The sequence below is a fragment of the Rousettus aegyptiacus genome, unplaced genomic scaffold (genome assembly GCF_014176215.1).
Source record: "Rousettus aegyptiacus isolate mRouAeg1 unplaced genomic scaffold, mRouAeg1.p scaffold_m13_p_7, whole genome shotgun sequence".
Lineage (NCBI taxonomy): Eukaryota > Metazoa > Chordata > Mammalia > Chiroptera > Pteropodidae > Rousettus > Rousettus aegyptiacus.
The window spans coordinates 15492574-15510090 of NW_023416310.1; the positions used below are offsets into that span (position 1 = coordinate 15492574).

Consider the following 17517-nt stretch of genomic DNA (forward strand, 5'->3'; position numbering starts at 1 on the left):
TCTGAGGTCATTGGAGGGTATTGATAGATGGGACTTTCTAAAGGAGGAAAGCTGAGGGCCAAGCCTTCAGGGTTATTAAGTCCCTCAACTGAGCTTTTGGTAGAGGGGCTGTTAAGCAGATGGAGAAAGGAAGACAGTAAACATTTTGAAAGGAAAGGAAGTAGCAATCGATACTATGTTATGGAAACTGTGGGAGAACAGAAGTGAGCAACAGTGTCAGATGCCATTAAAAAAACAACCTATAGATATGACCATAAAATACTTTCCAAATCAAAAAGAAGAAAACAAGGAAATTGAAACATCAAAAATAAAAATTCTTAAAAGCCTGAGATCATTGTACCCTTGAGTGTAACTCATAAGGTCTAAGAGACAAACACATCAGATTCCTGCTCGGTTATGGCTGTGTGTGTCAGTCTCAGACCTTGTGCACTTTCTTGATCAACAGCCAGAGAACTCGCTTGCCCATAGCAACCCCTGGCTGAGATGATGGATGAGCCAAAATGCCCCTGAGTAGAAACTTCTTGCATAATGTCAGAAATAAGCAGTAAATCTAATTTGTAGCACCTGTGATAGAAAGAACATGGGCTCTGGACCCAGGTGGGCCAGAGCTAATCCTAGCCCTTTCTCTTCTTCATGGCTGCAAGTCAGTTCCTGGGCTTGCCTCATGGAAAGCCTGCCCCAAATAACAGAGTCAAGAGAGAAAGCACCTAGCACATTGTAGGTATTTGATAAATGTTGATTTTCTTCCTTTTTTTTTTTTTTTAGTATTTAAAAACAATATACTACGGCCATGCCACCTTGAACAAGCCCAATCCCATCTGATCTTGCAAGCTAAGCAGGATCGGGCCTGGTTAGTACTTGGATGGGAGACCACCTAGGAAGACCAGAAGACCAGGTGCTTTAGGCATAAAATTTTTTTTTTAATTATATATATATATATATTTGAAACAAAACAAAAAACCAGCATGCTTCACTGTTGTCTGTAGTGAGAGATCTGTCACATTTGGGCTAACAAAGACTCCAAAGTTGTACTGTAAAAGCAGCTGTGGTAGCTGTGGTTACTTTGCTCCTGCAGAGAGATTTACTGGGTTACAAGTGACATGGTACAGTGTAGATCACTGGATGTGGGGTCAAGACCCTGCAGCTCTCTGTGCGGCTACCGAGACAGTTCACCATTCTGTGCCACAGGCTCCTAGTGACCGGATGGATGGGTGATTTCCGAGGCCCCTTTCTGCACTGTGGTTTAGGAGTGTGTCCTCTGTCATGACAAGGCATGAAGATTTTAAAGGAACTATCTTGCTGATCTTCAGCTCTGCCTTGTAGGCATACCTATCAAAATGCAGCCAAAAGGAAGGAAATTGATTAAAGAGGGGTCACAGAACCGTTGTTTTACTCACAGGGAACCTGCCAGGCCTGACTCTAATAAGCCTAGCTCACTAGTTCCCAAGTCCTGAGCAGCTTAACTGCCCAGAGAAGGCCTGTAAGTAAGTATTCTAACCTAATAGCCTGGGCTGGGAGTGAGGGGCGAAGGGACTCGAGGTACCACAGACCGCAGATGCTAGACAGTGTAGGGGCTGGCACACCTCGCTGTCATGGTATGACCCACTCTGAGAGTTAATATTCATAATTTTGACTGAGTTATTTAGAAGTCGTGTGAAGTGTTCTTTTAAAAGATTTCTATCAAAAACAGTAAACAACAACAACAAAAAAGTTTTAGAGCTTCCAAGAATAAATCCTCAGTTATTGGATGTGAATATGCTTTTCTTAGGATAGCACTGATTCAGTACCTTTGCTTGAAAATGGGAAGCACAGCATAGGGAAAGCAATTAACATTAATATATTGGCTAAATGGAAAACCAGGGGAGAGAAAGAGCAATTAGGGGGATCATTTTATGAACTGTATAAATGTCTAACCAATGTACTATATACTCGAAACTAATAAAATAAAATTAAAAAAAAAAAACAAAAACAAAGAAGAAAACAATCTTATTCCTTTGAATTTTGATGTGCACGTCAAGCAACTCATTTAAGTCGAGGGCTTGCCTCAACATGATCACCTGTGTTTTACACAGTTTATATTCTTTGAGTTAGTTAGATATGAGAACATGACAGTTAAAAAACATTTTAGACAGTAATCATACCTTCATCTTGAATAAAATGTCTAATTGGAATTGCTATCAAAGAAGAGCATGAATTAATTTCTATTCCTCTACTGAACCCCTCCCCTCGCGCCCCCCACTTATTCTCATAGAACAAATACTGAGCAAGGAGCTGGCCCAAAACAAAAACCTGTGTAATTCACAGACCAAATAGGTAATCTTTAAGTTTACGAAGATTGGTTACATTTCTGATCTTCTAAGAACAAAATCACACAAATAATTAGTTTAGCAAAAAGAAAAACAAAAAAAAAAAAGAAAAGCCTTTATTAAGAATGGAGAGTATTACATTTTCTAAGCACAAAAGAATATTGTCTGACTAAGATTTCATCAGGTTTCTCTGTTCAAATTTTTTCTGCTCTCTGGTCAGCTTTTGCTGCAAAGCTCTCCAGAGCTGTGATGTTTTATAACTTAAAGGAAGATGATTATAAAATTAAAAAGGAAGAGTTCCTCAGGATTCTTGAATTTGCATCAAATAAAAAATTGGGCAAAACTTAAGTTGGAAGCTTATTGAAAGGACATAGCTACTTTTAACCTATGGGCTGTATTTTCTGAGCTGGAAGTCAAGTTGGAAAAAGAAATACTTACCCTCAGGTTTGTGTGTATAATTGCTTCTGAGAGAACAGTGGATATCTGCTGTGTGCCAAGTATTCATATATGTGTTATGTCATGTAAACCACTCAATGGCCTTGCAAGGTACATATTATCCCATTTTAAAGATGAGAAAACCTAGACTCAAGAGGTTTTTAAGTAAATTGCCCCAGGTCACCCAGGTAGTAACAGGCAGAATAGGAATCAAGCCCAGATCTGTCAGATCCTTTGACAAATGAAAGAGCATATTCTTTCCACTGTACCGTTCCTTTTTGCTGCAGCCTTTATGTATTAAGCACTTTCTCTGTGCCAGACACTGTACCGCATCCTTTCTTTAAATTCCAGAGGTTAGAGTTTTCCTGGATTGTGGATAAGAAAAGAGGCTCAGAGAGGTGAGTTAATCTGCCAAGGTTACACAGCTACTAAGTGGAACCTAGGTTGTCACCTTCAGAGCACATGCCTTCTTCGTCTAATCATTCAGCGTCAACTAGATTAGCCATTTCCTGTCCATCTCGCCTGACAGAACTGACCCTAAAGCAACCAAAGAAAGGAGTGGCTTGTCTTTACACATTTCTAGGGAGAATATCTCCTACCACCTAATGCAGTGGGTCAGACAGTTTCCTATAAGTTGACTACCCCAGTACAGTATAAATCTGGAATGGAGAATGACCGAAAAGTACAATGCGCAAAAATAAGCTAGTGAAGGTTTCCGCACAGGGAAATGACATGGTGACCAGGGCTTCTAACCCTGTCTTAGGAGGAAACACATGATCACTTTTGAGGGGCATGGCATGGTTTCCGAGCACCCCGATCTTACACCCAATCCCAAATCTCAGGCCCTACTGTACGGATTGTCCACATAGGAAGTTAAAGCTGTTCAAGAGAAAATGGAGGACTCCTGTAAACTGCTAATGACCCATTATAAGGCTTTCTACTCGGAGCCTCTCTTGGCTGTAGGAGACACACAAGTAAGTCTTAAGAGAGATTTTGTAAAGAAGAATCAATTCCCATACTAAGTAAATGACTGCTCTCCTCTAACAATACAGAATAATTTATGTTTGATTCATGCATCATCCTTTCTAAATTATTCTCCATCCTGGAGGATTTGTACTATGCTGGGGGGTTTTAAACTATAGGAAAATGCCTGACTCCTTGGAGTGGGCAGTGTGGGATATTTCTCCTAGGAATGTTCAAGGGTAACACTGCTCAGAGGAGGACGTCCACGCTCCTTCGCTTTGTGCTCACAGCTCCCCACAGTGCGACGTCTCTGTCCAGAGCCCTTCGGCACCAGCGTTCCATCCTCTTGGCCTGTGTTCCCTCCACCCTGATCCCCCTGGAGTCCCTCACTCTCCTCTGCTGTGGCTGCTCAATACTCTGCCCTCCGCCTGCGGTTCCCTCACCTTTATCCCTCCGCTCCCGGCCACAGTCCTCCCCATGCAACTGTCGGTCAAAATCCTAGTTGTCGTTCAAGGCCCTGCCCTTCTGAGAAGCCCTCACGTGGATGGTCCCTCCTCCCCATACTCCGTGGTGGTTGCTGTTGTCTCGCTATCACCCCCCTCCTGAGAACAGTGACGGCAAGTGCATGTGGCACGGTCCGGAGAGCGACCCAGCTTTGGTCCACCCGGCCCCCCGAGAGCTGGCTCGTAGTAGTAGTCCATGAAGGTTTGTCCAATTGGATATTTGTTGCTGTTTTCTTTAGAATACAAAGCTCATAACTAGATCCTTTAAAACAACAAACGCTAGATTACTTACAGGATTTTTTTTTTTTTTTTATTCATGAAGCCACATTAGTCATTCTTTACTTTGGAGGAATCAGAACGTTTGCAAATTTGTACCTGGAAGGATGTTCTAATTTTTCAAGACTGTAATTTAAACTGACCAGTGTCAGTCGTCCTTCTTTAATAATTTTAAATTTGTCCTTTTCTTCTAATCGTCTGCATCTGGTACATTGTCCATGAATTTTTTTAAATCAAAACCTTATGATTCTTTAAAGACTCTGCCCAGTTTTAAAGTGCCAAGGATTTTGCATTCTAATATATTTTAATTTATTGAAGAATTCTTTTAATCAAATTCTTTCCTAATTTAGCCAGATTTCTTTTTTAATCCCTCCAGGCCAGGAGTTTATTTATTATGACTAAATTTTTGTAAAGATAGAAGTTAAAACACTATTAAATGCTATTTATGGCATTCTCTCGCGCCAGAATTTTTTCTGCATCTCATAAAAACATTGCCTTTTTTACATGTCTAGTCCAGTCAACATCTCCTAGCTTTTATGATCTATGCCAGTCAATCGTTAGATGTATATCAACCACCTACTGTGTGTCTAGTCCAGTGTTACACATGTGGAGGATATAAAATAAGGATAGATACCCTTAACTGCTAGCAATCCAACTAAGACTGGATGATGTGGATGCGGAAGATGGAGAAATCACTGAGTGACAGAGCGGGCAAGAGAAGCTTCCTGGAAGAAGGTGCGACTTAGACTGTGTCACAGAAACAAGAGCAGGTTGAAGGGACTGAACAAGGAACCAGGCCTGAGGAAATGTCAGGATCCAAATGGGAAGCATTCCCAGAGGACACGCAAACCAGGTGGCATTGAAAGGCAGGAAGTGCAGAGTGCAGCCTGCCGTCCATTTCCGGGAAGTGTGGGTCCTCAGGTTTCGCATGGGGCCTGCAGCATGGAGTATGCCCAGTAAACTGGGCGGGCAGGCGGACGAACCGTGGAAAGCAGACAGAGAAGCACTGAGGCAAGGAAAGGTTCCCATTCTGGGGACCCCTCGGCCCCGGCCTCAGCCACTAGTATTCTGTGTTTATCCTGGCGAGGACTAACCTTGAGGGGGCTTTGTTTGGGAGTCTAAGTTAGAAGCATTCAGAGTTCTGGGACAGAGGCATCTTCTACAAATGGAGTCTTGATGGGTGGAAACCCAGATAAACCCAGGAAAGGAAGGAGGGCCCTCCAGGTAGGGAGGGCAGCTGGGCTATGGGCTTCCCCAGGCCAGCCTTGGCTGCCGTCATCTTTGCGTCACTCGTTGCTGTCCTCATGTGCAAAAGTGAGGAGACTCGTGAGAAAGAAGGCGAGATTGATAAAATAAGGCTTTTCTGAATTGAATATGTATGATATTCAAAGAGCCAAATAAAAGGTTGTTGTATCTACACAGTATTGAAGCTTTATCGATTTCTTCCCTCTTCACTGAATGTTCCCCAGACTCCAACTCGGATTCACCTTTGAACCTTCTGGAGCCTATTCAAAGTCCAGCTCCTCTGAAGAGCTTTCCCCTCAGGCAGGTTCTCCCGCTGCCATTGCATGGCTGTCAGGGACGTGCTTCATCCATCCTCCTAACGCGCTGGACTGTGAGAGCTTATTTACCTTTTCCAGGTCTCCTTTTCCAGCCCATGAGCTCAAGGGCACGGACACCTTCATTCTTCTCTGCATTCTCTCTCTTCTAGTTAGTAAATTTGGAAGGGAAAGAAGGGACAGACAGGAGGGACCCATCTGACCAGCTGATTCTGCCAAGCTGACAGTATTCTCATGAGAGAATGAACCTCTTGTTCGGTACCTCTGCAAGCTGTATTCCAGTTTTTATGTACCTTCTTCTTCTGTTTTTCATTTTTCTTTACGACTTTGGTGTTTTGTTTCCTGATCGGATGGACAGACAAACAGATGGATGATAGAAATGAATGAATGGATGGATAGATGAGAGAGAGGAGAAAGAGGGAGAATACAAAGACACACAAAAGTCCCATCTTAGAAGCCCTGCGTGTGACCCTCCCAGCAGTAACCACTACCCTGAACGTTGTTAGACATACCCTTGATTTTCTTTTTCTTCTTCTTTTTTTTAATTTTCAATTCCAGTTGACATATAGTATTACATTAGTTTCAGGTTTACAACTTATGAAGTGACCACCCCAATAAGTCTAGTGCCCATCTGACACCATTCATAGTTATTACAATATCATCGACAGCATCCTTAGGTTGGACTTTACATCCCCATGACTGTTTTTTTAACAGGTAATTTGTACAGCTTAATCCCTTCTCCTTTTTCATACCCTTGATTTTCTTAATAGCTTTACACCTACTATATATCCATAAATAATTTATCGTTATTTTTTTTCTGATTTCGAACTTCATATAAATGGAATCATACTGATTGTTTTTTGCTGCGGTGAATAGCAATGTCCTCCTTTTATTTATTTATTTTTAAATCGTAAATATTTAAAGCTTATAGAAATGTATAGAGAGTCTAAGAAAAGAATATCCATGTGTCCACCTTAGTCATATCTTAATATTTTGCTTCTGGTTTATTTATGTATTTATCTTTTTTTTTTTTTTTAAAGAAACAGCACATTATCAATTTGGTTGCAGCCCCTTGAGTGTTCATCCCTGATGCATTCCCGTCCATCTCTTTTTTGCTGTCACCCTCATGGCCAATTACTGTTCTTAACTCAGTGTTTCTGTCATTCTCATGCACCTTTTTATACTTTTACTACACAGATGTGTATAAACAGTGTGTAATAACGTATGCACACTTTTGCACTCTGTAAGTACATGTTAAACAGTATTCTTCTGTAACTTTCTTTTTTCACTGAACATTGTGTTCTTGAGTTCATCTATGTTGGAACACGTAGCCTTCGCTCATTCATTTGACCTGCTGTAAGGTGTTCCATCGAAGAATATACCACTAAGTGTATATACCAGTCTCCTCCCATTAATGGATGTTTGAGATGTTTTTCATTTTTATTATCACAAACAATGCTACTAGCAAACCTCCTACCTATTTTCTTCTGCACATAGAGCAGAATTTTAGAAGCAGGAATGCTACGTTATGAAATATGTGCATCCTTCCTTTTAGTGTATAAGAAGCTCTAGAAATTTACATCCTCACCAATGAATGAGAATTCCCATTGTTCCACGACCTTGACAACACTTGAGTATTATTGAGTTTTAAAATGTTTGTCAATTCAATGATATGATATAGAATCTCACTGAGGTTTTAATTTGCATTTCCTTCGAATGCTCCTTTTCTTTAGTTCAGTAAACAATTATCGTCTCTGTGCTTAGTGCTAGGCATACTAAGGTAACTAATTCATGGCTGCCAACCTTTGGAGCTCGCGGTCTTTGCAGTGTTTCCTACCTGGAGGGGCATATCAGAATCACTTAAGATGCATTGTCAGAAATCAGAGGTCTGAGGTGGGGCCCCAAGCATCTGCAATGTTAATTCCATGGTGATGCTGATGTTCACTTCCAGTTGAGAACCTCTGATGTTGTGAGAGGGGAGCCTCGCTGGTTCAATGTTGGTTCGTTTCTATGGGTAGGTTGAGGGGAGAGAACGCGGCTCTTCGTTAGTGAACGCGATGACATCCCTTTCATCTTGAGGTCTTCTTGCGGTTTGATGTGAATAGCTCATTGGATGTTGGAATGATTAATTTGTATTTATAAAGTGCTTCAGCAGCGATTGCTAGACAAAATATAAGCAGAGGCCAGATTTCCTATAACTTCAGCTACCTGAGACAGGTGTAAACCTAGAAGGAAACAACAAACAACAGCTAAAGGAGGAGAAGATGGTCTTCTTCTTGGTGCCTGAGGAAAACAGCCCAGAGCTCATGCCCCATCCGTTAGTGCAGCACCTGCTCCATGCTGGGTTCTGGCCTCGGGATGGATAGTCAGCCCTGCTTGACTCTTTAGAAGCTGAGAAATATGTGGAGTGAGATAGAAGAAAAAAAGAAGAGGCAAAAAAGAGAGATGATAGTGAGACAGAGTTGGCCTTCGTGAGAAATGACAAGGAAAAAGGAAACAGAAATAAAGTAGGGAAAGTTTGTGGTCAGGGGGCAAACAGCACATCACACCCCCAGTATCCCTGGGGACCTCAGTGTACCACACACTAAAGGTACATCAGCTCTTCACAGTGAACAGTTTGGGGGTGTGGCTGTCAGATAGGATACGTTTGTAAACAAGCAAGCTGTCTTTCTTAACACTTGAGGCTATCGCTTATAATGAGTTTTTCACGTGTTCTCCATCATCAAGAAACAGCTAAATTATTTTCAGTATGTTTACTGGGATATGAAGGTATGTACAAAGTTTAGAAAGATTTCCATCAAAATAGTTAAAATATAATCACCATGAAGGCTTATGCTCTAGTTGTCAGAAGTTTCACATATATGAAACACTGTATAAAGCCAGATTTAAAAAATAAAAACTAAGGAAAAGGGAGAATAGGAAATGGGAATGCATATTTATTTAGTAGCTGCTCAATTTTTGTTCAGTCCTTTTAACAACGCTATAAGATAAGAATCCTTTTCTTCATTTCGCAAATGATAAAATCAAGATTCAAAGAGATGAAGTATATTGTCTCTGGTCTCACCACTAACAGATGGTGGAGCCGGGATTTGAACCCATTTTATCTGACATCAAAGGCTGTGTGCCTTTACCACAGTACCATGCTGTCTCCTCCCATTTTAGGGCTTTTAGAATTTATAGCAAAATTCAAGAATCTTCAGGCTTCATTTTGGTAATATCAGAACCCCAAAGGTAACCTGTTTAAATGACCAAATCACACAAAAGAGAGTGAAAATTTGAAACCAGTTTAACAAAATCTGGTTAATATTTGGTCTCCCCTGTCACTTAAATGAAAGGCCATGATGGTAAAAGGAAATTTTTGATGCCTTGAATAGGACTACTTCTGAAATGGAAAACTTTACATTTACATTTCTTGTAAGTGAGTATTTTGAATATGTGGTGTTTAACTTTCTAGTGGTTAGAACCCATGTGTCTCGAAGGTTTAGTGTGCAGTTAATAAGATTGGGGTGGTCAGTGAATAGATAGATGGCAGACTGCCCTCACTGGTTGCGCGCCCACTGTGGGGGCAGCCTGGGAATGAGCTGCATGCAGACTACTCTTAGGAAGAGTCAGCCCCCGATGGAGTCACTGTTGGAGGGGGAGTTTACAGCAAGTCAACATGGGGCAAGGGCTATCTCCTAATGAGGCTTCGAGGAACTGGAGAGCCTGAGAGGCTTGGAAATGGGAACATAACCATGACCACTACACAGCGAGTCCATGAGTGTCTTCCCTACTAACCCAAGAGCACAGGGGGAAAAAAGCTCAAGAGTATATAGTTCGAAGGATTGGAGAAATGAAATAATGGCTGACTTGTGAATAATGATGAAAGTATTTGATGATGTGACTCCCAGGGAAGCAATTATGGTTAACCCCTCATTTGTTTGGCATTTCCAACGATTGAACTGTCCCACATAACTGAATTTTCCAGACAACTAAAACTTTCCTATTTATGTGCCTTTCTAACCATGCTTGGTGGAAATATTTCTGAAATAGATTATACAATTATCCTGCCTTCTTGAACAGAAGCTGCAAGAAATAACATTTCTTTAGATCCCTTTGATTGCAAGCCTGAGACCTGATTAAAAGAGGTTTAAATAGTTCAGACTCATAATCATCTCCCATAACAAGAAACCCGGAGCCGGCTCCGGGGATGATGAATTCGGCAGCTCAGTGATGTCGGGCTGATGTCCCCTCCTGGTCACAAGATAGGGGCACAGCTCCAAGCCTCAAGATCTCACATGATAAGATCGAAGGCAGAAATGGAGTGGGGGCTTCTCCTTATACGTGTTTAATCAGAGAGGAAAGTATTTCTCAGAAGACCCTCAGCCGACTTCCCCTTGGGTCCCACTGGCAGGACTGAATCACATTTCCCTTCTTGGTTCTGTGGAAGGCTGCAGGAATGGAGAGCCAGCAATTTCGGAGTCCGGAGTGGGAGTAGGGGGTCTTCTCATAAAAAAAAAGAAGGATGGGGAATGGCTGTTGGGTGGGTAAACGAGAGCGTCTTCCATGGTTACCTGGATTGGGGCTGACCATCCCTTCCTGGATGGCCATAGCATGACGGATGATGGGGCTTTTTGTCCCTACACTGAATGACCCCAGAGTGGGCTTCTTTTTGAATTCCTAAGTCAGCTGTTATTTATTATTCTCTCTCCTTCCTTTGTGTCAGACCGCTAGTTATCACTACTTACTGTCAATGTGCCTTGTCCTCATCTTGCCATAATCAGATTTCTGGAAAAACGATATACTCAGACTTCTTAGAAATATGTCTGAAAGGTTCTGAGCGAGTGTATGACAGCTGTCCTGTGGATCAGATACATAGTGTCACATTTCTTTTTCCATTGTTGCGGTTTTAAAGAAGTAAGGAGTTTCTAGTATCTTGTGAACTTCAGTACAACTTAATGAAGTCTTCGCATGGTGAGGGAGGAGCATTTGGGGGCAAGTAAGCTTGTTTACTAGACAAGGTGAGACTCCATCTGTCCATCTGGAACCCAGCACGGTTTAGAGAGAGGCAGCATTCGGCTCCCTCGCAAAGCTGCGTAAAAGGTGGTTGCCTGGAGGGCACCACTGGCCCAGGGGACATGACTGGTGGAGCTGCCACCACGGCGACTGCCCAGCGCGAGGCGAGGCGAGGCGGCATTTCATCGTTCCCCGCCCTCTGCCAGGCGTCAGACCCCTGCAGAGGAGTCCTGCGCACTGCCCAGGTTGTGCAGAATTGGAAGTGCTTGGGTATGACTATTTCAACAAGTTCTTGAAGAAAATAATGCTTCAGAAATGGTTATTGAGATTGTACGGATCCAGTGAGGATACCATCCCTACTGTGGATAAAGAGATCTGACCAAAGTTCAGTCTTTGTATATAGGAAGAAGGAAATAGAAAGCAGTTGTCAAAATAATACCGACAGTGAGTAAACTGAACCAAATGGAATGATTCTACTCCAGGAATCAAACCTGGGCCAGTGGGTGGGTTGGCTTCTAAGGAAGCAAATTTTAATATAGCTGCAGCAATGAGCCCAAGCTGCTTAGAACCCGGAAGTTTCTTCAGAGCAAGTTAGCTGTTTGAAGTCCTGAAGTCATTATTTTACTATGCATCAGAAAAACATGAGTTAGCCTATAGGCAAATGTTAAGTGACAAAAACACTGGGGATAAGGAAAACAGGTTTTGTTTTTCTTCAGTTCTGACTAATTTGTACCATTCAAATCATTCTTACAAGAAGAATGCAAAGTATTTGTCATAAATATTTTCATTATTAACTCCTTATGCATAGAACATTTTTAAAGAAGCCATTCTTTTATTGACTGCTAATAACAGACAGGATACAACTTAAGTTGAGCCAGATATTTATATTTTTCTAATTTTTTCCCATGTAGATTAATGATTTTATTTCTGAAGAACTCTGACCATTCCTGCTCCCCTAATAATCCAGCCATTGTTTTCAGTATTTTAATACTGGCTTCAACGATAATTTTTAAGAAAAATCTCCATGGAGAAATAATCATATAATCAGTGCTTTTGTGGAATCATGGTACATATCAGCATATAGCTGGCTGACAATTTTTTTTTATCAGAACAACACACTTGCCTAGGTAAATAAATTTGCATTCACGTTTTGAATTATTTCTAATGCTAATTGAGCATTTAGGGGAACAGAGTGGATGATTCAGAGCTAGGTGGGAAAATCATTTTCAACATATCAAAATACCAGCAACTCATTTTTAATGAAACAAAATAACAGGAACAAAAACTATAATGTATCCAAAGCCCAGAAAAAACTTGTAGCTTGAGAATCATGAAGCCCCCATGGTACTATCTGCATTACTTTGATACTGATTGGTGACTATGTTCGCTCTAAATTTATAAATTATTGCCACTGATTTCTATTATTTAAATTGTTACTTTTTTAAAGGGAAGCTTTCATGTTATATACTTTTTACCATGCTATTAGGGATTATTTTGGGGGTTAATTCAAATCTTATTTTATATTTGGAAATTTATAAATATATAAAATATATAATGTAAACAGTCATTTTTCACAATTAATCAGAAGAAATAAAAGGAGTAATCAGAAAAGATATAAACCTATTTTAAAAAGCAGTATTTGAATGACTGAAAATGTTACAGATCATGCTTTGTAATATGAAAGGGTTCAAAAGGGTTTTCTGAATTAAATTATTTATCGTTTGAATTAATCTTTTTTTCATATTTTGTATTGTTCCTATATGTTACTAAATCTCTGCTTTGGCACAGATAGACACTGAGGCTTCATTGAGGTGGAAAATGTGACTAAAGGGTGGACATTCAAAACTTTGCCCCGTTTCTTTGGTTGTGGTGTGATTCACGTGTAGAAACCCCCTACAGCACTGAGTCACTGTCAGATGCACGCAGAGGTCAACAGGCCCTACCACTGGACAGCTTTTTCTCTCTTTTTTTTTTTAAGTCTGCTGCAAACCTAACTTTTTTTTTTCAAGACATCATATTGGCTGCTAAGAGAGTCTAGTCCAAGTCCAATGTCACCCTAAACTGGCATGGTGATAAATGTATGTATAACTATCTTGTGTGTGTGTGTGTATGTGTGTATTTGCCTCATGTTGCCAGAAAGATGAACCTTGTACATCCTTCACAGTAGACAGTTGAACTTGCTAAATTATAATTAGGATACAGTGAGTGTGTGGCAAGCAGGTTACACCAGTATCTTTAAGAGCAGAAGTCAAGGTGGCCCAGTAGAAGGAGATTAGGATTTAAATCACAGGACTAAATTTGAGTCCCGCCCCTGCTTGGCTGTGGCATGAACAAGTTAATAAACTTCTTGGATTCTCAAGTTTGTTCATCTATTAAATAAAGATGATGAAAATAATATCTGCTTCATAGAGTTATAAGTATCAAATTAGATAAAGTATGTAGTAGTATTCTGTAGAGCTAGAAAATCCTGTGCATATCGTTCTTATTATTTTTGATACGTTCATGTGCCTGCCTGTTCTTTGTCCTAGAAGTGGACAACATTCACACAAATATACATTACATACTTCGAAGAATGTGCTATTGAAACAATCTGTGTTTTTAATGATACTTTGCCTCAACTAAAAAATGTCATTTTCTTTTTAAAAATGGAGTGAAAGAACCCCGAAATGAACAGTTACCTGACATAATACTTGTTATCAGCAAAGATTAGTAGAGTCAGTCTATACATTAACAGTAGACACATGTGCCCTGGCGCGTTCTGTGAAGGTGCTCCGGCTGGTTTAAAGGTGTATGTGGTAACATATGGAAACACTTGAAACTACTGAGTATCACAATTCACTGCTTGGTTGGAAGTCAAGTGACAACTCTATATTTTCTGGTGGTCTAGTTACTATAGCCTAGAAAACAAAGGTTATCATCTGCCCTCCTAAAGATCCCCTTTCTGACTGCATTCTTGACAGATACCCTCCATCCCACTTCCTCCACCAAGTTACAGGTGAGGAAGACACTGCCCAACCTTTCACGAGTTCATGGTGTAACAGACTTAAAGTAGGCAGGCGGCTGACTCTGCCGTGGAATACTGGATGGCGTACGCGCCGTCGGAGAAGTTCCTGGCCGGGAGCCCTCGGCGTCTGCAGCCACTTCGTGGCCTTCCCTCAGCACCTGCACACCGCGCCTCCTGTCGGTTACATTTTCATTTCTGTGTGATTTGCCTCCCTACCTAGGCTGTAAACTCTTTGAAAGCACCTTGCATTTCTTGATCCCCTCTTCATACCTTTGACCTAGGCTTCAACCAGTATTCGTGGTTTAAATAGAGTCTCATACCCAGCATTCAGATTTAACCAAAAAAGTGTATTACGATGCATTTAAACCCTAACTTTCTTTCCCTTCTGTTTTTGCAGTCGACTTGCCCCTGTTTTTCCCTCGAGACCAGCCAACTCTCACATTCCAGTCCGTCTATCACTTCACCAACAGTGGACAGCTTTATTCCCAGGCCCAAAAAAATTACCCGTACAGCCCCAGATGGGATGGAAATGAAATGGCCAAAAGAGCAAAGTAAGTGAATCCGTTGTTATTTCCTACAGGTAAGAATATTTTGTTTATCTAGTTGCGAGCTGTCGTTCACAGGTTAAATCCTGACCTGTGCCTGTTTTTGTAAATAAAGGTTTATTGAAACAGCCGCACCCATTTCTTTACTTCTTTTCTATGGCTGTTTTCATGCTACAGTAGCAAAGTGAGTCATTGCAACAGACAGCATATGACCTGCAAATTCAAAAATATTTGCCATTAGGCCCTTTATAGAAAAAGCTTGCCAACCCCCTTACCTAGCCTCATCTGGTAGATGGCATTGTTGTTGTCGTTGTTGTCTATTTAATGGATTACAAGATTTATCAGAAATCTACCTCTCTATTTAGATTAGGGAAATACTAAATAGGAATTGGAGTTGTGGATAAAAGATGTTGATGATGAGATTGTTGGCAGCTACTTTCTTATTGTTAAAATATGGAAATGTTAATATATGTAAAATTTCAGCTGGCAGTAAATAAATAGTTTTGTTTTGTTTTTTGTTTTTGAGGGAATTTTTTGCTTATTAGTCAATAAATGGATCAGTACCTAGTGTGTCATATGGAACCGTAATGTCTTTGTGTAAACAGAATGAATTATATACCTCATTGTATCTTTGTAGCCATTGCCAAAAGTAGGGCCCGAATCTTCCTTGATTGAATAAATGTCTACACAAATAGCTTATAACTATTAAAATCTCTGTAAAAGTAAGTTGGGAATTTGATAGAGGTAGAAGTTAGGGTCGGGAGTTTATAGAGTCACAGCTATTGTACCCAAACCTCCCTGTCACCAGTCATATCAGCGTATAGAAATACACTGAGTGTTTTTTATAGCTAAGACATTATTAGTATCTGGAACATCAGTCTTCATGAACCATAGCCTCCTAGATTGAAGCCACAGTGGATCAAAATCGTTGTTTCCGAATGTAAGTCACAGAGTGACAGCTGGTTATTACTTTATTACTCTGAAGAGCCATATGTTCCCACCTGTGATCCCAGTTGAAGGATAATCAGATCCAAAAACTCACACAAATGAAGAATATTCATTAAGTATCCTTTATTTATTGAGCATCTACTGTGTTCTAAGTGGTGTACTCCATGCTAGGGGTACAAAGATAAGCAAATTAGAAATTGTCCATGTCTTCTTGGAATCTATAGCCCAGCAGGAGAGATCAAAGCCTCTATCACATCAAATGTCCAACAGTTTTCAAGTACTTACTAACAAAACTTGCCCTTTCAGACTCAGAATGCTCTTGTTTAGTGGGACTCTGCTCTTGCCTCGCCCTCCCTGAGACCTCTCTGCCTCCCAGGGTGCCTCCGGGCATCTCCTGTACTTTCTGTTGCACAAGACGTTCACTTATAGAAGGGCTGGAGCTCTGTTAAGTAACGACAGAGTGGCTTCCTCTAGAAGTCCAGGCCTCCAAGGATCATCTGTGGAATTCAGAGCTGTTGACATCTGAAACTGCAGTGTGCCCTTTCTCCCTATATTTGTCAGGATGCCCAGGTCTAAAATTCTACTTAAGGAAAAAAAGAATATGCAAATGTAACTAATGATAATGATTAAGATAACATATCTTGAAATGGACTTGAAGAAAAAGATTATAAAGTAAGTTTTATGTTTGAAATATTGCAATTGTTTAATTTTCTGAGCTTTCCTTGTGTCTACATAAGCTCTGCCTTTAGAAGATGGGCTGTTATTTGTGGTATGTGCTGTGGAGTCTGAACCAGATGTGTCTTTGTGGTTTCCATGGCAAAGCTATCTTGGGGTGTGTGTGTGTGTGTGTGTGTGTGTGTGTGTGTGTGCACGCGTAGACATTTTAGTGTATGAATTGAATCTGTAAGGAGTTGCAGACCACAAGCCTGTGATTTCATTATAGGAATATCGTAAGTGAAGCTTGTTTATCTTAACAGATCAGTTCAGAGTTGCAAGAGACATTTGCTTTATGTTAACACCAGTCTAAAGAAAACATCTGAAGTAACGTTGAAAAAAATCTGCTTTCTGCTATAGTAAGATGGATCCATTTTAAATGTAATAAAAGAGAAAGCCAGCAGCTCATGCTAGGAAGAAGAAACAGTTTTAAACCTCCCTTCTTGAACTGAACCGCATGGCTTGCCTGGGCTCTGTCAGAAGGCACGTAATGAACGAACACAACCAGGGTGCTATACAGACTTGAGATTGGTGGAGAAAGTTGGAGAGAAAGGTCAACTGTGACATTCCTTACACGCCCTGTTTCTTTGTCATGTGAAAATATCATATGCACACAGTGCATAAAAGGCCGTAATTCACTTCGAGAGCTCTGCCCATGACATAACCGCTCTCATGGTTTATGAGCAGCAGCAGAGCCCTTTGAGTGGAGCCAGTTGTTTATTCCCTCCTGTTGAGCAAAATTTTAAACACGTGAACTCAAAAAGGACACTTCCTGGCACTGACCCGGGCTCTTCCTTCGGCATGTGCTTCTTGCTCATGGCTGCCCAGCAGATTCTGTCCTCACAAGTGAAATGCCCTCTACTAGGTGAGCACAGGCTTTGGGATCATGCATGCCCCAGTTCCTATCCAAGGTCTAACCTTTTATGCTCTGTGGCCTTGGACAGAGCTAGTAACCTTCTGAACATCATCCTGTAAAACAAGCCTGTACTCTTCCCTGCTGGATGGTCATGATATGAACGGTCAGTCGATGAGTGGACCTATGAAGGACCCTTGGATTTAGCTTGTGCTCTGTCCCACAGTGCCTTGCTCACCCCTTTCCTCCCTCCTTCTGCCCCTTCCAATCTACTCACCCTTCTTCCTTGAGGTCTTCCCCATCCATGCTAACTTGCAGGCGGCTCTTTCCCCTCTTCCTATCCTAGGCTTGGTTGGCTGTTGGTCATATACGGTTTTGAAATCTCTTTTGTAGTATCCTTTGATTTTTCACATCTT

At 41.0% G+C, this 17517-nt stretch overlaps 1 protein-coding gene across 1 annotated transcript in view; it reads left to right on the forward strand.

Moving 5' to 3' along the window:
- Nucleotides 1-17517, forward strand: part of BABAM2 (BRISC and BRCA1 A complex member 2) — a 342513-nt gene that overhangs the window by 299466 nt on the left and 25530 nt on the right. The window contains exon 11 of the mRNA XM_016145351.2: nucleotides 14439-14592. Within this exon, the coding sequence (XP_016000837.1) occupies nucleotides 14439-14592 (154 nt within the window). The remainder of the gene's footprint in view (nucleotides 1-14438; nucleotides 14593-17517) is intronic.